This window comes from Armigeres subalbatus, chromosome 3 (genome assembly GCF_024139115.2).
Source record: "Armigeres subalbatus isolate Guangzhou_Male chromosome 3, GZ_Asu_2, whole genome shotgun sequence".
NCBI classification, from domain to species: domain Eukaryota; kingdom Metazoa; phylum Arthropoda; class Insecta; order Diptera; family Culicidae; genus Armigeres; species Armigeres subalbatus.
Genome location: NC_085141.1, coordinates 338,717,704 through 338,739,274, shown reverse-complemented (window position 1 = coordinate 338,739,274; position 21,571 = coordinate 338,717,704). Strand labels below are relative to the sequence as shown.

Genomic DNA, 21,571 nt, shown 5'->3' with positions numbered 1-21,571 from the left:
ACTCCGGCCTTAGTCTGAGCAAATGGATAAATGAATACATTATGAGTAACACGGCTGTGAGACTGCGTAGCCGTGTTACTCATAATTTATGATTGAACGTTACAATCGACTCTACCACAGTAAAATAAATAAATACGCATAACATCATCCCAAATGCACAAATCGCAGATGGAGTTGTAGAAATAAGTATAACAATTATTGTTGAAGATTTCCCCAATATCTGCAATAATGTAGACTTAATTCTTTCTGTCCTCACGAATGTTTTTATGTTATAATAGTCCTGTCATCCGTTTAGAAAACGCTCGGAAACGAAACAGCTTTTGTATATTTAGAAAGGAGTTGAAAAAAGGCGAATCATATATAAAATGTAAAAAGTACCTACTGTAATAACATGAATCGGAAAGAGTCTTCTCTTATTTCATTACCAGTCATTCGTAAAAGCTTGACAGTTTTGTGATTTCTCATCCAAACGAACTTCACACTGGGCTTTATAGGCAGTCAGCAGGTCCGCAATCTTCCCCTTCCCAGCACTCCGCGATCGTCGTCCTTCGAATCAGGCTGGTAACCGTTCTCACTTTCATCCTCTTCTCATTGGAGCTTTCGATCTTCGATCTACTTCAATTCAACAGAAGGAGAAACATCCTCTTCCGCACTATTGATGAAAACCTCCGGTCTAGCTTCATAATTCATTAACACCACATTGGTTACGTTCCATCTCTATGTAGAACTGGTAAAGATCATTTATCCGATTCCAGCAGATCCAAAAATGCTTGAACGGCAGTTAGGCATTTAGCATTGATACCGAAATTTCACCATACAATCAAGCATCCAGTCGGCTTGTTATTATAGGGTGGGTGTACCAATCGTCGCCATACATAAGAACAACAGTTACTGTTTTTTTAAATAAGTAAAATGCATGCGGGTCGACTTTATATATCAAGCGAAAGGTTTTACTTCCTGCTCCCTAGAACAGCTGTGAAAACCACAATAAAATTTGTTATAATCCTCAAAATTGATTAATCCATAATAGGAACGCATGCACCAGTTGTGGCACTATTCTTAATTTTAATTCCTTATTTGGCAAATCCCATTGTTTTCTTATGGCAACAACTGGTGCAAAGGACGTCAAAAATTAAGCAAAATCAATTTTTACAATTATGCTTTGCTTTTTTGGAGGAGATCAAAGGTGTTATCGTATCATATGAATACGCTTTATTGATCTGAACTTTTTTTGTGATGACTTGATTGACCATTGCGCATATAAAGCACTAGTGCGACGGTGCTTTAGGCACGATTGGTACATCTAGCCTATTTACATTTTAGCAAACCAAAATGATCTATATTTGAACAGATAAAATAAAATAATAAAATCATCTAATCACGATGACTTTTGTAATATTTCTCCAAAATGTTTTAAATTAAACATGTTCCCATGTACCGATATTCATGAAAATTTTGGAATCAGAATCAGTAACCGTTCGCTAACTGGGCTAAGAGCACTACTAAAACATCTTTTGGCGACCTGTCAAGTCAAACGCTGATGGACACCGAGGGTGATGTCGATGCAATGTTTTGAAGTGCTTTTTAAAAACAATAAAAATATGCAACACGAGTAATTTGCCAATTGGGCAAATCTAACAAAATGCAAACAACTCAACCACAATTATTTACATTACATACTAAAAGACCTCACTACTTGTTTGTTGTGTTGCTTTAAAATTATTCATTTGTACAAGATAGTCTTGATTTTATTCAAACACCTAGCTAAAGCCTAGTACGCTGCTCTTACGGAATGGGTTTACGGAAAATTTGATCAAATTACCAAGGTAAATTTGACAGCTGATTCAGTATGGGAGAAATATTACTTTTCCATACGGAATATTTTTCGGTAAGGAAAAGTGATAGCTCCATTTAGCTTACCCAGTATTTTTAGCGTTATTAGCGTTACGAATTTTTCTCTACTTGTCAGCTCCGTACTGCTCACGGAATTTCAGTAGCGGAATCATTCCGTGACCATTCCGTATCCTATCTATTTGCACAGTACTTTTCAGCAGCGTACTAGCTTTAAGTCATGCATTATTGTTTGGCAGCAATTTTAAAAATGTAAGCAGCAATTGGGCATTTTAGGGGTGTTGAGATTATTGCATATCTTGATCCTATTATTAAAACTAATTTTTTAATCTAGATTAGTTTTAAATTGTTCCCACGTACCGAAATTCATTAAATTTTGAATTGAAAATATAATTTATAACCACAGAGAAATAACCATCAAACTGCTGAACTTTAAATGGTTCACAATGGTGGAATGAATTTTGTTGTGGTCATGTTCACAAATTCTCGCAAATTTCAACTACCGAGATTATTGATTCAATTTGATTGATTGTAAAATAAATTGCTGTCGGGCAAGAAGTTAATTTTTAAAAGGTCTTCCACATTCCTGAACATTATTTTGCGACCCTAATTATTGTTTTAATTTCTGAATAAAAATAATAATTGGTTTACGCCCGATTAGCATGTTACTCGAGAATCAATTATATTCACTCGTCTCCCTTTTGCATGCCCCTTGCTAGCTTTGACAATGAAATGTCAAACTACTTTTGACGTCTACTTTTGACGGTTGTTTGCTTTTTAACTGGGCCAGTTAGGGCCCATTCACAAATTACATAACGCTTTAGGGGGTGGGAGGGTGTCTGTCCGAGCGTTACGGCCCATACAAATTTTAGAACCCTTCCATACAAAACACGTTACGAGGGGGTGAGTGGGGGTTGAAAATGGTCTAATTTAGCGTTATGTAATTTGTGAAAGCGAATGCCCAGTTAAAAAGCAGCCCAGTTAAAGAGCGCCCAGTTAGCGAATGGTTACTGTACTTAATGCACCAATAAAAAACAATTAGTAGTGCTGACAATAAATCGACTAAAAATGTGCAAAAAGTTGTTTGTCGTACCAAATCATGAAAACTCAATTCAAATTGGTCTCTTGAAATTAGATCACGTTCTAAAATATACATACATTATATTGGACGTTTCCATTAGATTATCAAACAATATTCTTCCCCAATGATTGGAACTGGAAGATAATACAGACTAAAACTCGCTGCTCGGAGCTAGAAGATATCTCATGAAATTCCATTAGTACTTTAATCTTCGATTATTACCCTCATCGTCATTTAAAATGGATTCTAACCCTGCAAAAGTACACTCCATTTCCCATCGAACTCCACGTTCTTAATCAAGCTAAAGATCCATTTCCAGTGGAAACGTGCGCCCGGAAAATCATTATCCCAATGGCGCTAGTCGACTCAATGAGGGCAACCCCATCTAAAGCACCAGTGGATGGCTTTTTTCGCTTCAAAAGAACAAAAAAATGAAAGTCAATTGAAAAGCAATCACAAACGCTCTGTTTAACCAAACTCTCCTTCCTCCGTCGACCTTGCGTCGTATGTACTTAGCTTTATCCATGATGCTTCGACTAACGGAATGCTTGGTTAAGCAAGAATCGCACACTCTGCTCGTCCAGTCCACGTCCCCGGCAGATCCTTCCGTCCAGGCAGGGAGCAAAGCGAAATCAGAACAAATCAGACTCAACTCTTGCGTGAATATTTCCTCCATTGATAGCCGGCCCACCTCCCGTCCTGTGCTGAGTTCATGAAAAGAAATGCCATTGCAACGACCTCGTCCTACCACGCGCGTATTGTTTGTCCTTTGCGGAACCCCGAGTGTGGATGCGCATCCATCGCCACCACGTTTTACTACCGTCCTTGGATCTTGGTATATACGTTTGGTATGTTCTTCCGTCAGACCAGCTGATGGTTCCCTGCTGGTGGTGACGACGGCCGCCAATCCAACCGACCGACTTCCATGTGCAAAAGGAGAGAAATTTCCCGATAAAATCGAAATGTCAAATACAATCAGTGAAATTGAGAGGAAGTCCCATCAAAAAGGAAGACCCCTTTGACTGTGTGCCGATTATTCTCCTCGTTCGTCTTCGATTATCCCCCATAGCCAGCGTTGGTGGACACACTGCGCGATGGGACTTTTTTCTGCATCTATCCACCTACGAGGCAGGATCTGGAATCCCTCAGATGGAGTTGATTGGTTACTCACATTTTTGAAATAAAGTTTTTTCGTAACTAAATTTACGCAAAACGCATTCCCAATATGAAACAGTATCAGATATAGATGACGCATTAACGATTTCAATAAACCTCAAATCCCAAACTAGTACACAAACGACATCAGTAGTTTTCATAAAAATATGAAACAAAGAAAAGCACAAACCAATGTTGTTAGGACTTTTCCTGCTGCGACGGTTTCACTTGAACACCCCTTCCGGAGGTCCGAGCTTTTGTCCATTTTGCCAGCGAAGCAGTCGACCGAGCACCACCACCCTCCGATGCGGCGAAGATTTTTCGTCGTCCGAGCTTCTGTTTTACTGTGTGCGACCGAACGTAAAATAAACGAAAGGATAAAAGGTAAATGGTATAGAACGAAGTAGGAGACTGACTTCTTGTTTCTGACAACGACACCGAAACGTCGAACCCGGACTAGCTTTCGCTGAATGGAAGGCTTTGTGGATGTCGGACGGCGCGCGGGAGCAGTCGAGGGGAAATTGTTATTGGAATCGAAACGGAAATGGACGAGGAGCTTTTCGCGAAGGAAGATGCGGGAAGAGGAAGGAAATCATCTTTCTAAGGAAAGAGGGAAACTTTTGTTGATGATGGGAGTTTGCGATTGACGTTCCATTTTTCGGCCGATTAGCAGGACATTGGATAGAACAAAAGATGATGGGATTTGTTTGAGAAATGGGAATCACAATCGGCCGCCAGATCCAGATGAATGCTTCATATGAAATGAAATAAATAAGAACTACGGTGTGATATAGACGAAAATGGGTCATCAAATTACTATTATTATTGTAGAATAGATTTAATGTATCTGAGGGCATAAAAACTTAATTTATTATAGAAGACCTTTTTGAACAGTTTTGTTATCCGACTTCCATACTGTCGGTAAGGGCGCTGGCCCATTCTCACCCCCGATGACGGTACCGGATTATGGGTTTTTCTTAACTTGCGGTGGCTGATTATACTTGGAGAGAACAAATAAATAGATTAAATATCAATATCATTTTCAATACCATATCAAGGTATAAACTGACTGAATTTCCATGTGCATTTAAGTTGCTCCGACACACATTTTATTAATATTCATAGAGATAGAGTATGACGGGGCAAGATGAGCACCCTAAGAATGATACTTAATACCTTCTCAGCAAGCATGATTTTCTATATTACAAAATAACAGTTCTTTTCTGTTGCATCTTATCTAACATCTAGACTAAAACGCGAATTTCAAAAAGAACGGTAATCCCGATAAATGTGACTTAGGGGCCGTACACATATTACGTAAGCAATTTTTCTGGGTTTTTCGACCCCCCCTCCCCCCATGTAAGATTTTTTCCATACAAAAGATTTTTTATTTATATGGCGCGTAAGATATTGACAGACCCCCCCTCCCCTCACAACTGCTTACGTAATATGTGTACGGCCCCTTAACAAAAATTCTGTTTTTGACTGGTTCAAATCTGGGTGGTGCGAATAGACCAGCACTCAGCGAACTGGACTATCGAAATTCATAACCGGCGCCTTATGAATATTCGACTGATTATTCCACCATCAGTGCTTCTTATACGCAGTTACCGAATACCCAAGCGTCGATGGGCGTGTGGTCTACATACCGGCCTCCCGTCCCCGACGTTCATGGTTCGAATCCAGTCTGCCGCACTTCACTTTTTTTTAAATGAAAATCATCATTCATAAGGCAACATATTGAAATTCATACCGATTCCTTGTGGAAAATTTCCATAAGGCGTTTTATTGAAAATCGTACGTCCATTTTCCTCAGTGAGTGCAAGATGACGTAGGTTGACAGTTCACAGAGCTTGTTTACAGGGACTGGAGCAGCTTCCGGAAAAACTGCTTTGCGATTAATTAAGAATATTGATGTCTTTCGTGATTGATTTATGGTAGGAATTAAAGCATATTACTAGAATATTCGGATCAAAATGATTTTGAGCGAAAATTACGGAGTTTTATTTCCGGCTGATCGATTTTAATTCTAACACCCTGTAAACAAGCTCTGTGAACTGTGAAATAAGTGAGGTTAAGTCAAGATCTTGCATTGGTCTATAGAATCGATTTGGTTGTCAAACTGAAGCCAAACTTTTCTGATGATTGTGGTTATGTTCGTTTCAGACCCTATATTGAGAAGTATTGTTATTATTCGGGGAAAAAATGAAAATAAATTTAGTTTGAGTTTTGTATTCTTTGTAGCAAATATGTTTATATTATATTTGTAGTGGAAAATTAGTAAGAATGCAATTTAAATGCACTCGTTACGAAATTTCACGAAATTCAACAGCTGATTGAAGCTGGAATGTATGTAAATCATCGTAAAGTCATGTAGAGTCTCGCCCATTTGTGCATCCTCATGCAGCATGGAAAGAGAAAATCAAAGAGCGGGAAATGTTTGACAGCCAAGTAACTGCAAAATAATTTTGCTTATGGGATTGATTTCAAAATATCCCTCTACTCGCTTGAGAGCAGAAAAGCGGCTCTATGCGCAGCACCCAGGTTTAAATATACTACGGGGCAAGATGAGCATCCCTACGGGGCAAGAAGGGCATCCTTCTAAAAATCATTTTTTTCTAAATAAAATGTATTAGAGCACCAATATTAACAAAAAAAAATAGCGTTTAATGCGCATTGGCTATATTAAAACAATAACGATGGTATTTTGGACATCTGAATATATTTTGGACTTTTGGCTATATTTTCTTCAATTTGTTACATAAATATGGTTAGAAATGTGAATATGAAAGAGACTAAGCAGACACATGATTCCGATTTATTTAAAGAAAGCCAAGCAGAAAAACAGGCAAAATATAGCCAAAAGTACAAAATATATTCAGATGTCCAAAATATATCATTTACCCTATTGATGATTGATATCATCAAAATCACACTGAATAACAAAAATCAGCCCAAATTTTCAGTAAACATGATAATTAACGCTACTGAATAGATTCAGCGTAAAATAAATCATAATTGTTGGTTGTCCAAAAGAGTTCCAGTATTTTGTGTATTATTTGATTGTTTCAAAATGGGGTGCTCATCTTGCCCCATTTGAGACAAATTATTCAAATGTTATTAAGCATGGTCAAACATTGTATCCAGCTTTCCACGCTCGCCATAATGGCGGCTGCTATAATGTTTTTGACAGTAACTGCTTCCGACGCTAGTCGACGCTTAACTGCTTTGGACGCTCTTCGTATCCCAGAAACCATTTTTCATATTGTTTATTTATTACCATCGAAGAAAAGATTTGCTACCGTTAATTTCGGACAACAATTCGGTTTTTATTTATTATTTTTGAATATCGCTTTAACTAAAACTTTTCCAATCTTTTCAGCAAAGAAATATTTGAATATTATTGTTCTACAAACAGCCCTGCCTTGAGCTAGGCAAATCTCGAAGAAAATATAGTTTTCCTCTTCAAAACTCTCTTGCCTGCAAGAAAGGCCAAGTTGTTCTGTTTCATTAGATTTTTTGCGTATTCAAGACATCTATAATTCCGAGTTCGGCTGCTTTTGAATATATTCGATGTACATATATATTGAACTGTAAGCTGATTCTTCCGATTGGTAGACATCTGATATAGCTAAGCTCAACCGTGTTAAATTTTAGACTCATACGAGGATGAAAGTATAATGTTCCAGAACTAGCTGTTGTTGCTATCGTGTCTATATGTCTAAAGTGTTCGACATACAAATTACTGAAATCTGAAACTAATAATTGGTAGTATATTTCTCGCCTTGTATAAACTACATGTTTCTAAATAAACAAAGATTTTAGATTTAGAAGGTTTTGCAATGCGCAGTGCGCACAATGATACATTCGGAAGATAAAATCCGCTTCATATCTTTCACTTTTAACTGTATAAAGACACACAAGCTTTATAAAAAAAATCGTTAGCATTATGCATGCCTTCTGCCTCCGCAACACCGTACAAACGTCATGGCATATGGCATCGTCCAGTACAAGCGCATAATCCCAATCTCTGATCCCAAAGTCATCGTCGTTGGCGGCCGTTAGCCATTATTCAGGCATCAGAATTGGAATATAATTTATTTGGATAAGCATAAAAATGTCACATTCAGGTGCATTACTGGATAAGGGTGAAATCAGGAGTGATTCAGTTTCATTCTAAATTTTCGACCACTATTCTAGTTTGAATCTGGAGCAAAATAGAACAAACTCGCTGGTTTCCCCAGCAGTGTTCTATTCATGTTTTTCAAATTTTCAATTAATTGAAATCATTATGTTACTGCCAAGAAAAGCGCCGGAATTGCAAAGTGGATTGATCCTTAGATAAAATGACGCATCCATGCACCAAAACAATTGAAAAATATTTGAATCTCGTGATTCAATCGTGGTTCAAATCTGCAGAAAATAGAACGGAGCGTTATACCAGTTTTATTTTTTTGACAGTTGACTGGTATAAAAACTGAATCTAGAACAGCTGCTGGGAAAATTAATGTTTCAGATTCATATTCAAATTGACAGCCCCGAACGATTTGAATCACTGCTGATTTTACTCTAAGAGTTGTGAATTTTGAAACTTCGTAAATTAGTAAGCATCAGAAAACTATTGATAAATATTTTGCCGAACATATTGGCTGCGGGCGCTATTGCAATTTCTTCGCGACACGCAGGAGCTAACACGAACATTTCTTGTACTCAGGTGCCAGTTCAGGGGACCCAGAAGCACATCCACATTTGTTTAATTGTTGAAGGAATAGGTAGCAACAGAATTTAATATTTGGGTCGATTAATTCGTATTAAGAATACGAAGAGCACCTGAATGGCGATATGGCAGACAACGGTGGCGGTATTGTAATGAACCTAGGAGCACGCGCGCAGGACATGCGACTTCCGGCTTCGAATCTCCAGGAAATCCAGGAGGAGATCGGCCGGCTGAAAAACAACAAAGCCCCTGGAGTTGACCAACTACCAGGAGAGCTGTTTGAACACGGTGGTGAGGCACTAGCTAGAGCGCTGCACTGGGTGATTACCAAGGTTTGGGAGGATGAGGTTCTGCCGCAGGAGTGGATGGAAGGTGTCGTGTGTCCCATCTACAAAAAGGGCGATAAGCTGGATTGTAGCAACTACCGCACAATCACATTGCTGAACGCCGCCTACAAGGTACTCTCCCAAATTTTATGCCGCCGACTAACACCAATTGCAAGAGAGTTCGTGGGGCAGTACCAGGCGGAATTTATGGGTGAACGCTCTACCACAGACCAGGTGTTCGCCATACGTCAGGTATTGCAGAAATGCCGCGAATACAACGTGCCCACACATCATCTATTTATCGACTTCAAAGCCGCATATGATACAATCGATCGGGACCAGCTATAGCAGCTAATGCACGAAAACGGATTTCCGGATAAACTGATACGGTTGATCAAGGCGACGATGGATCGGATGATGTGCGTAGTTCGAGTTTCAGGGGCATTCTCGAGTCCCTTCGAAACGCATAGATGGTTACGGCAAGGTGATGGTCTTTCGTGTCTGCTATTCAACATCGCTTTGGAGGGAGTAATACGAAGGACAGGGATTGACACGAGTGGTACGATTTTCACGAAGTCCGTCCAGTTATTTGGTTTCGCCGACGACATTGATAGCATGGCACGTAACTTTGAGAGGATGGAGGAAGCCTACATTAGACTGAAAAGCGAAGCTAAACGGATTGGACTAGTCATTAATACGTCGAAGACGAAGTACATGATAGGAAGAGGCTCAAGAGAGGTCAATGTAAGCCACCCACCACGAGTTTCTATCGGTGGTGACGAAATCGAGGTGGTAGAAAAATTTGTGTACTTGGGCTCACTGGTGACCGCCGATAACGATACCAGCAGAGAAATTCGGAGGCGCATAGTGGCTGTAAATCGTACGTACTTTGGACTCCGCAAGACGCTTCGATCGAATAGAGTTCGCCGCCTTACCAAACTGACTACCTACAAAACGCTTATAAGACCGGTAGTTCTCTACGGACACGAGACCTGGACGATGCTCGTGGAGGACCAACGCGCACTGGGAGTTTTCGAAAGGAAAGTGTTGCGTACCATCTATGGTGGGTTGCAGATGGCGGACGGTACGTGGAGGAGGCGAATGAACCACGAGTTGCATCAGCTGTTGGGAGAACCATCCATCGTTCACACTGCGAAAATCGAACGACTGCGGTGGGCCGGGCACGTAGCCAGAATGTCGGACAGTAATCCGGTGAAAATGGTTCTCGACAACGATCCGACGGGAACAAGAAGGCGAGGTGCACAGCGGGCAAGGTCGATCGATCAGGTGGAGGACGATTTGCGGACCCTCCGCAGACTGCGTGGTTGGCGAAGTGCAGCCATGGACCGAGGTGAATGGAGAAGACTTTTATGTGCAGCACAGGCCACTCCGGCCTTAGTCTGATAATAAATAAAATAATTCGTATTAATTCGGAAACGAATGCCAAAATTTATCTGAAGCACATCACTGTGTTGTTCCGTTAGTTGCATTAGAAATAGATGTCCATGTAACAAATTTGAACCGGTGCACCGCGTTGTTTTCTTCTTCAACTTCAACCTACAATAAAGAAATAATAAAATGTACCATTCAAAAAAAAAAAATTATCCTATTATGAAAATTGAGATTTTTCCATCTCGTGATTATGCCCGAAGAATAAATAAACAATGTGAAATGGTTGCATAGTTGCCACAAGCGTCGAAATTTGTTCAGCGTCGGAAGCAGTTACTGTCAGATTAATTTATAGCAACCGCCATTATGGCGATCGTGGAAAGCTGGCCAGCTTTCCACGCTCGCCATAATGGCGGCGCCATAAAAAAAATTGACAGTATCTGCTTCCGACGCCGAATTGATTTGGACGCTGTATGCTATCTTAGCAACCAATTCATTTTGTTTATTTACTGAAAAACCAGGAAAAGCGTTTGCAAAACTATTTGCTTCGGTTTTATAAAATTCTAATTATTTTTTATTTCTAGGATATTTCCAACATCTAAATAGGAGCGGTGGCATTTGTGAATTTTACCAATCAATGATTTTTTTTTTTTTGCGATGACCGCAGTCGTATCTGACCGGTAGTATGGATTTCGGATATTTTCGGCGATGAACATTGATAACTAGACATCCCATGTCCAACTTCCCTGCATTCTCAACCTATTTATTAGTAACGAATCTGCATATTGTTAGCAACTATCTTCATTGATGGAAGATGTACATCAGGATTTTTGGGATTTCTTATGCTTCTTTGCTGCATCCAGTCATGTTTTTCAAATTTCACGTTCAATAATCTTTAATTTCCACGAGTTTAGACGAAAAGTCTTTTTTTTCGAGTTTAAACGGGAAATCTTTTCGAATGGGAAGATCCATTCATATTAGAAAGAATTTCCCGTAAAAATTCGAAAAAAATCCCGTGTATATTGAAAAGAATTGTCCTGAAAAATCCTGTGAAAATACAAAAGAATCAATCGTAAAAGTTCGAAATGGTTTCCAGTGGAAAATCAAAATAATTTCTCGTGAAAATTCGTAAGAATTTGCAGAGTAAATTAAGAAGTATTTCCCGTAAAAATCGGACAAGGAAAATCATTTCGAATTTCATCGGGAACTCCATTGCCATTGATTTTTTTACATTCGAAGGAATTTCCAGTGGGAATACGAAATAATTTCGCGTAGGAAACTAAAAAAAAGCTGAAAGAAGTTAAATATGAAGCTTGATGCACAATAAACTTATTTGTGTGATGGTAATCTTGGTAATTTTCAATAACAATAATAATTTTCAATGAACGATAATCAAGAAAATAGTTCTGAAACTCCAATGATTAAAAAATATGACGCTTTAGCTTTAATTTCAACTGGAATCCTTTAGCAGACTGACATTGCATAAACGAGAAAGCTCTTCCTACTGGTGAAGATGCTCCAAACGCGAAGTTGTATATTTCTGTGCTATATTTTTTACGCCTCCTCAACCTTTCATATTCACAGAACATTTTCATCAAGCAGAACATTTCATTTAGCAATCACCGATTGAATAGTTCATTGAAATTGCATTTTCATTTGTATATCTCACGGCAATAATGTTCTTGCATTTGAACATGGGAAGTCTAGATATCAAATCGTCGAAAACATCCGATATTTATATTGCTGGTCGTATAAGAATGCGGTCATCCTCATAAATACATCCATTAGTTAGCAAAACTGCCTCTGCTCATCACAAGATGTTGTAAAATGTCCTGGAAATAAAAAATCAATTTAATTTTAGAAAATCGTAGAAAATAGTTTGCAAACGCTTCTCCAGATTTGTCAGTAAATAAACAAAATGAAATTGTTGCTAAGATACCATGCAGCGTCGAAAGCAATTCGGCGTCGGAAGCAGATACTGTCAAATTATTTTATGGCAGCCGCCATTATGGCGAGCGTGGAAAGCTGGATATTTATAATACTTTTTGAGTCTTTTGTTGGACTATAGTTTAACAGTGTGTGGGGTTATTTAAAGAGAAAAAGGCATAATATCTGTGAAATTAGGGGTGCTCTTCTTGCCCCGGGTGACGATCTTGCCCCGTCCTCCCCTATACGACAGCAGAAAAAGAAAAGTGCTGCGATTGATGCACTCTGTCTATACAGATCTGTATTCGATTGTGCTCGAAAAATAAGTGAGTTTTTAAAACGCAGTTTAACTTTCAAATAATAGTTTGTACAACTAATTGAATGGAGCAGTAGGAGAACTGGACACACGTGATTCTCGGGGCACATGACCCCCCCCCCCCTGTTTTCTCGAAACCTAATAACATTTTTATATCACTAATATGTGTAAACAGATCCGTTATTGCGAGAAGATTGAAAAATTCGAACCGGGGTCCGACGGTCGACTGTCGGAAAGCTGTTCCGCAAACGTCAAATCACTTGATGCACGGTATAAAAAAGTTTGTTTATTTTTTTTGGTAAGTATGTTGGTTATTAAAATCAACGAGAATATGCAACATTAAACGAATGTTATATGCTGCTGTATTTTTTGAACAAGTTGTATTTCAAGGCATTTTGTCATATATTTATGTGATTTTGAAACATTTTAGATTTCTCGAATATTCTTGATATCAAGAAATATCAACACTTTTTGTACAGTGCATGCCATTTCGAAGTTTCCGACACTCAGTCTGCTTCTTCTTCTTTGGTCCGCAAAATTAAGGTTCCCCCAAACACACGCGACGCGACAGTCGCGACGCGATTCTATCGCTTGGCGACAGCGATTCTGTCGCCGTTAGTATGGAAGCGTAAATAGAACATTGACTGCAGCGACCCAACGATAGAATCGCGGCGACTAGTTGTCGCCGTCGCGGCGATGTAATCGCTTAGGTCTGGGGGAGCCTTTAGATTTTTTCTCTTTTCTCGCAATAGACAGATAATTGAATCTGAGTAACATTTGATGTTAGTTCCTTTATGTATATTGGTTTTAGAAAAGTTTTATTATTTTAGCGTTCTCAATTGTTTTTTTCTGCAAAGGTAAAAAGTTTAATAACTTGGAATACCAAAACGTGGCACGGCAAATGCTGGGTAAAGCGTACCATTGGTACTTCGCGTACCTGAAGGAATAAAATAGACCCCATCTCGCGGTCCTTAGCCTCTTACCCAGCAACTCCTATCCCTACCTTCCCGCGGTGCTGGCCGGGATACGAGCAACCTTAGGGAAGATCGGGTAACCAACCCCGGTGGGAACTATGGTCGTATGCTGACAGGGAAGGGGGGGTTTGCTCCTCTCCGGAGGTGCAAATCTTATTGAGCGTCTGTTCTCCATGTCAGGATCGGCTCACAACAGCGTCTGTTCTCCATGTTAGGGGCGGCTGATCATCGTCCGAGTGCCAGCGAGGGACTCTAAGTGAAACTGTGCACCATGGTCCTCCGGAAATTTAGGGGGTTTGGTGTCAGGCCCTGCAAGCCAGCCAAAAAAAAAACTCACGCAACGAACAATCAACAAGAGAGTACGGACCGGAACCATCGGCGAAGACCACTGCGACGAAAAGGGACTAGCGATTGGAAACTCGATTCGTGGAACTGCAAATCTCTCAACTTCATCGGGAGCACACGCATACTCGCCGATGTGCTCAAGGACCGTGGATTCGGCATCGTAGCGCTGCAGGAGGTTTGTTGGAAGGGATCAATGGTGCGAACGGAGGTAATCATACCATCTAACAGAGCTGCGGCAGCATAATCAACGTCCATAGCCCACACTCCGGAAGCACTGATGATGATAAGGACGCATTCTACGCGCAGCTGGAACGTGAGTACGACAGCTGCCCAAGCCACGACGTCAAAATCATCATAGGAGATTTGAACGCTCAGGTTGGCCAAGAGGAGGAGTTTAGACCGACTATTGGAAAGTTCAGCGCTCACCGGCTGACGAACGAAAACGGCCTACGACTAATTGATCTCGCCGCCTCCAAGAACTTCAGCATAATCAACGTCCATAGCCCACACTCCGGAAGCACTGATGATGATAAGGACGCATTCTACGCGCAGCTGGAACGTGAGTACGACAGCTGCCCAAGCCACGACGTCAAAATCATCATAGGAGATTTGAACGCTCAGGTTGGCCAAGAGGAGGAGTTTAGACCGACTATTGGAAAGTTCAGCGCTCACCGGCTGACGAACGAAAACGGCCTACGACTAATTGATCTCGCCGCCTCCAAGAATATGGCCATTCGGAGCACCTACTTCCAACACAGCCTCCCGTATCGGTACACCTGGAGATCACCACTGCAGATAGAATCACAAATCGACCACGTTCTGATTGATGGACGGCACTTCTCCGACATTATCGACGTCAGGACATATCGTGGCGCTAACATCGACTCTGACCACTATCTGGTGATGGTTAAACTGCGCCCAAAACTATCCGTCATCAACAATGTTCGGTACCGACGACCGCCGCGGTACGACCTTGATGCGACTGAAGCAACCTGATGTCACCACTGCATACGCGCAGCATCTCGAGGCAGCGTTGCCGGAAGAGGGTGAGCTCGATGGGGCCCCTCTTGAGGACTGCTGGAATACAGTCAAAGCAGCCATTAACGACGCAGCGGAGATCAACGTCGGGTATATGGGTCGAAGTCGACGGAACGATGCCGGGATAAGGATGGGAGCATCTTGACGGACGAACGTGTGGTGATCGAAAGGTGGAAGCAGCACTACGAGGAACATTTGAATGGCGCTGAGAGTACAGGCAGTAAAAGTCAAGGCAGCGGAGGAGATGACTACGTCAGTTCAGCGGACGATGGAAGCCAACCAGCCCCCACCTTGAGGGAAGTTAAGGATGCCATTCAACAGCTAAAGACCAATAAAGCAGCTGGTAAGGATGGTATCGGAGCTGAGCTCATCAATATGGCCCCGGAAAAGCTGGCCACTTTCCTGCACAAACTGATAGCCAGAATCGGGGAAACCGAACAGCTACCGGAGGAGTGGAAGGAAGGGGTTATATGCCCCATCTACAAGAAAGGCGACAAACTGGAGTGTGAGAACTTTCGAGCGATCACCATCCTTAATGCCGCCTACAAAGTGATATCCCAGATCATCTTCCGTCGTCTGTCACCATTAGTAAATGAGTTCGTGGAAAGTTATCAAGCCGGCTTCGTTGACGGCCGCTCGACAACGGACCAGATCTTTACTGTACGACAAATCCTTCAAAAATGCCGTGAATACCAGGTCCCAACGCACCATCTGTTCGTTGATTTCAAGGCGGCATACGACAGTATAGACCGCGTAGAGCTATGGAAAATTATGGACGAGAACAGCTTCCCTGGGAAGCTTACCAGACTGATCAAAGCAACGGTGGATGGTGTGCAAAACTGTGTGAAGATTTCGGGCGAACACTCCAGTTCGTTCGAATCGCGCCGGGGACTAAGACAAGGTGATGGACTTTCGTGCCTGTTGTTCAACATTGCGCTTGAAGGTGTCATGCGGATAGCCGGGTGTAACAGCCGGGGTACGATTTTCAACAGATCCAGTCAATTTATTTGTTTCGCGGATGACATGGACATTGTCGGCCGAACATTTGCAAAGGTGGCAGACACACGCCTGAAACGTGAAACAAGAAAAGTTGGACTGGTGATAAATGCGTCAAAGACAAAGTACATGCTTGTGGGCGGAGCCAAGCGCGAGAGGGCCCGCCTGGGAAGCAGTGTTACGATAGACGGGGATACCTTCGAGGTGGTCGAGGAATTCGTCTACCTCGGATCCTTGCTAACGGCTGACAACAACGTTAGTCGTGAAATACGAAGGCGCATCATCTGTGGAAGTCGGGCCTACTACGGGCTCCGGGCACCAAATGTGTCATGTACAAGACGCAAATAAGACCGGTTGTCCTCTAAGGACATGAAACATGGACAATGCTCGAGGAGGACTTGCAAGCACTCGGAGTATTCGAGAGACGGGTGCTTAGGACCATCTTTGGCGGTGTGCAAGAAGAAAGACGGTGTGTGGCGGCGAAGAATGAACCATGAGCTCGCCCAACTCTACGGCGAACCCAGTATCCAGAAGGTAGCTATAGCCGGAAGGGTACGATGGACAGGACAAATGCCGGACAGCAACCCTGCAAAGATGGTACAGGTACGAGACGGCGTGGAGCGCAGCGAGCGAGATGGGCAGACCAGGTGCGAAACGACTTGGCGAACGTGGGGCGTATCCGACTATGGAGGGATGCGGCCTCGAACCGTGTATTGTGGCGTCAAATTGTTGAGTCAGTGTTATCTGTTTAGATGTAAACTAAATAAATGAAAATGAAGACGATATGACACCGTACTAAACATTTGACATAATTATGACTGAGGATACGGAAAGATTGACAATAGAAACAATAGAAACTTCTCAAGCCCATCATAAAATTGAAGCTCATGAACTGTCGAATCTTGTTTGGAGGCAATTTCGATACTGTCGAGGACTATCGTAGCCCACAATGATAGCATTCGGCGTTTTCTCGAAATGAAGTTCAGAATATGTAGTGGTTAAAATTGTGAGTAGAGAATTTTTGATGATTGCTTGGTGAAAGGTTCTAAACTGCGGCCCGCTTTGGTCTTTTAATGCAGTTTTAGAGGCTTTAACTAAATAATCTTCAAAATCTTATGCAACACTATACTGTCGTTATACGCATGACTGTCCCATGTACATAGGAATTCCAGCAAACATGGGACAATTATGCGTATGACGGCAGTATAGTTAAAATACGTTTTCATAAAAGGTTCCTAATTCATCATCAATATAAATTTATATTTAGACAATATATTTAGACTGACACTTGCGATTGATGATTAACTAATTATTTTTTTAACGTACTTTTCGAGCTTCTGTTGCATGATGGGAACATGATCCAATCGCTATTGATTTTAATTAGAACTAAATGTAAAACATATAATCATATAGCGATATACTATGAGTATATTCCGCAAAACTTAAAACCCCAATGGGTAAAGATGTTGTGAAGCCTTATCCTTAAGTCCCTGGTGTATCATGGATGATATGAATTCCAAATTCATATCGGTGACTTGGCTTATACATCAATGAAATAAAATAAAATAAATAAAATAATAGAAAACGCATATAGATTGAACAAATGATATTATTTACCAATAACAGAATTCAAAAAATAATGGAAAAAACTTAACGATAAAATGCTTACTTAGCCAAAGCTAAATCGTTTCGAACCACTCAATCAAGCAGATTCGGCAGCTGTGGTGCGCCGAAGGTCCTGCGTCTCCTTGAGAAACGTGATTCCCAACAGTTTGTAGTACAGGTCCAGCGAATCCATATAATCCTTCCGAGGATAGCTGTGCTGGTACCGATTGACAATCTGCTGCATCATGGTCAGCTTGGCCGCACCGTCCGCCGCATCATCGTGAAGTAGCTCACTCATCGCTTTCAGCTGCTTGAGCGGAATGCCTGGAAGCCGCTTGGATGTTTCCTTCCTGCGGCGCATTTTGTACGCATCGCACGCATCACAGATGCAAACGAAGTGATACATGGACAGCGCTTGGCGGCGTTCGCTGTCGGTGCTTTCGTAGACCAAAGGTCCGTAAGAGATCAGAATCTGGTCGCCGGCCGCAATCGGACGGAGGATAATAAATTTTAGTTGACCGTACTGAACGGCGGCCACTGTGTTTGGATCACACGAGTGGTTGCAAACCGATCCTATGGAAAACAGCTGATTGGTGAAGTTCTGACGCGGCCCAATGATCAAGAAACCGATGATGCGCATGTAGTCCAAAATTGAACGTAGCATAAAATCTTTGTGGGCTTTTGTGCTAACGATGGATCGCACAAGAGGGTTCTTCATGTAGACAGAGAAATAAAGCGCCGCGTAAAAGCGGAACGAATCCTCATACAAGAATTCACTTGTTGCAAGCTTGGTTTTGTGGAAAACTTTGAACTCCTCCAGTGGATCATACTTTGAATAATCCAAGGTTAGTGGATCAGCTCCGTTTCTACCATTCGCTTCGCAATAGTCCATCATATTCTTCATGTCGTCGTTAAAAAGAGTTAACCCGTAGAAGAATGCTCTTGATCCCATCCAAATTCGACTGCTGCCCCAGGAAATGTGATGCAGCTTCTCGGTAATGCCGCATTCGAATCGATGGCTGTACTTCAAGCCCTCTTCCAGGCATTTCTCGCTACAATACATGACCGAGACACAGTTCGGGCATGGAATAAGACTGTAGAAGTTGTCCGCCGAACAGTGATTACAGTTTTTGTACTTCAATTCTGGGCTGATGGCTGCCAGCCACGCTTTCTCCTTGAGGATCACATCACCGGCTTTGAATGGACGCTCTGCTACCAGCGAACGACCGTAACCAGGCAGTTCTTTTTGAGCAATACCGGCAGCCATGAACGGTATCATCGGGTGGGGCTCCACGTTCATGGCAAGCGATGGACAACGCATAGCTAGTTGTGACTGACCTTCGGCAATCTTCTCCTTGCAGTTGTGTTCTCGAGTTTGCAATTTAGGCATCAAGCGTTCCGGATAGTTATGCTTCTTGGCGAGGACAATGTTGGCCAGACTGAGCTCATATTCTCCCATGTCGTAGTAAATGGCAGAACTGGAAATAAAACAATTTGAAGTATATTTTTTTTCGTCCTAACAATTCTGCAAGGTACTACCAACCCTGCAACACATAACAACCAAAACGCGAAGCTTACCGATTAGCGTAACCGATTCCTAAATTTTCCGAATCTGCCCCATCGGCCCAACAGATGCTTTCGTTGTACTTCTCCAGCGCTTCTGGGTACTGCTTGGATAGATAGAGCCGATTGCCCGCTTGACGTACGTCGGCGGCCCGTTTGTCGCTCTTATTCAAATCCGCGGCGACAGTCTCGTCGATAAAAGGTCCGTTTTTGAGAACGTAAGTCCGATAAAGGAGAACGTCGGCGTGCTTCAAGTGCGGCGCTTGCGTCATAAACTCCTGTATATAGTGGTGCATGGGCTTTCTGGAGATGCGTAGAGCCTGATTCAGGTGGGCCGGATCTTGAGCCGTCATGTAGGAGGCCAGTAATTCTGCCAATTTCTCCATCCTGGGGTATGTGTATTCGATGAATGTTCAGGTTCTAAGAGGCGAAAATTATTCTCGTTAATTCAGTGGAACATTTTTCATCGATGCTCCGTCTTTCTCTATCTATGAAAAATCATAGAAACATAGGAACGAAGAGAAACCACATGGTCATTTATGTTTCACCAGCATCCCAGCGCCAGTGCAAAATTTTAAACTAATAAATCCTCCAACAAAAATTGAGGCGAATAAAAAAACCAAATCATATAATATAGGTAATGCATTTTCTGAATAAAAAAATTTTGCACCGGTTTGTTTAGGCAGATGTTTGAAACACGCTATTCAACCTACCGATATTTAATTACTCACCAAGCTAAGATAATTCCCAGTTCACTTCGCCAACAATAATTTTATTTAAACATGAATGTTTAAATAATGTAAACTAACCACGAAAATACTTGAATAATGACACTATTCAGATGATTCAGATCCTTTTAGAACCAAAATGCTTCACAAACGGCGGTTTATTCTGCAAAGCGAAGCGATGTTTCTGCCTTGTCTTGTTGACGTACGGCACTCATGCACTCATTGAGCTCTGAGATCTGAGTCTGAGGTAGAGATGTCGCAATCTAATCGATTACTTTGATGAATCGATCACCGATTCAATAATCGACAAGAACCGAGAGTAATCGATTAGTTACTAATCGATTAGGGTCTGTTCAAATATTACGTAACGCAGTAGGGGGTGGGGGGTTGTTTAAATGAATCAATCAAGGTAACTCATTTTGCACTTTTATTTATTTATTTATGGCATCCGCCATTATGGTTAGCGTGGAAATTAATTTGTTACGCGAATAGAGGTAATAAACTATAGAGGACGATTGTCGCTGCGGTTCCCTTTGTTATCGTACCCAAACATGTTGGGTACCTATCTGTCAAAACGTACTGATTTTTCCTTCGTTGACATTTAGTGCCCTATCCTCGCCAGCAAAAGATGTTTCGGCAGTGACGACAGCGACAATCTTCCTCTATAGTTTATTACCTCTATTGTTACGCGTAACAAAATCTTAAAGGACCACCACCCCCTACATTTTGCGTAACAAATCGAAACAAAATGGATCAATCAATAAACAAAAACTGCCGCTATGAAACGAACAGATCGAGCCACCGTAGACATGTTCTGTCAAAACAACACGAATAGAAATTCGCGTATACAGTGTCGCCGTTGTTTTGATGCGGTGAGTGCAAAATGAGTTACCTTGATTGATCCATTGCTCTGCACCGGTAAATGTGTAGGAATTGAAATTTTTCTTCGATCTAAAACATAAAAAATATAGATATTGCGCTTTTTGCACTTTATAAGAGTTCTGCGAGATTTTTTTTTCTCACAGTCATCTTTTTCTCACACTCAATACACTCAAAAAACTTTGATTTTCCGTGTATAATATTTGTGTGTGCACACGGAGAAATAGGAACACCCAGAAGTGGGTGTTTTTTCACCCACCTTCGAGATAAGTGGACTAACCCATAAGGTGGGTAAAGTGGCTTTACCCATAAATGGGAAGAAGGCTTGTACGTCAAAATAGATGTGTATTTTTCACTCACCTTCTCGAATTAAAAATTTCTTTCAGATGGGTGAAAAACACCCATCTGCAGTCAAATAATTTCAGCGCTGATAATTCTTGTGATTTAAATAATTAAAAAAAAATTGGCGTACAACAAAAAACGTATTTATTACTCCACTTATTTTATACATGACACAAGTTTAAGATACTGAACCCGCTGAACCTATTAAAATCACATAAAATAGTTAGGTCAGCCATTTATTTTTTTTGAAAGTCCAAAGATGTTCTAGTAGCAGTCAGATTGATAGACTTCTGGGTCATTTAGGTCTCAATCCAGGCATCCAAATTCCTTTATATTGTCC

The 21,571-nt window shown here is 41.4% G+C and overlaps 2 protein-coding genes across 2 annotated transcripts in view; both read right to left on the bottom strand.

The window, feature by feature from the left end:
• Positions 1 to 21,571, bottom strand: part of LOC134222772 (roundabout homolog 2-like) — a 294,250-nt gene that overhangs the window by 242,667 nt on the left and 30,012 nt on the right.
• LOC134221503 (SET and MYND domain-containing protein 4-like) lies at positions 17,712 to 20,215 on the bottom strand. The gene is made up of 3 exons (XM_062700699.1): positions 20,014 to 20,215; positions 19,298 to 19,702; positions 17,712 to 19,197 (listed from the first exon to the last, which is right to left on the bottom strand). The coding sequence occupies exons 2-3, from the start codon at positions 19,666 to 19,668 to the stop codon at positions 17,817 to 17,819; spliced, it is 1,752 nt and encodes a 583-aa protein (XP_062556683.1). The 5' UTR covers positions 19,669 to 19,702; positions 20,014 to 20,215; the 3' UTR covers positions 17,712 to 17,816.

Coding starts and splice junctions, on each gene's coding strand:
- LOC134221503 (XM_062700699.1), bottom strand. CDS start 19,668: ATGGAGAAATTGGCAGAATTACTGGCCTCCTACATGACGGCTCAAGAT. Junction 19,198..19,297: donor GGAATCGGTTACGCTAATCG/GTAAGCTTCGCG, acceptor TTTTATTTCCAG/TTCTGCCATTTACTACGACA.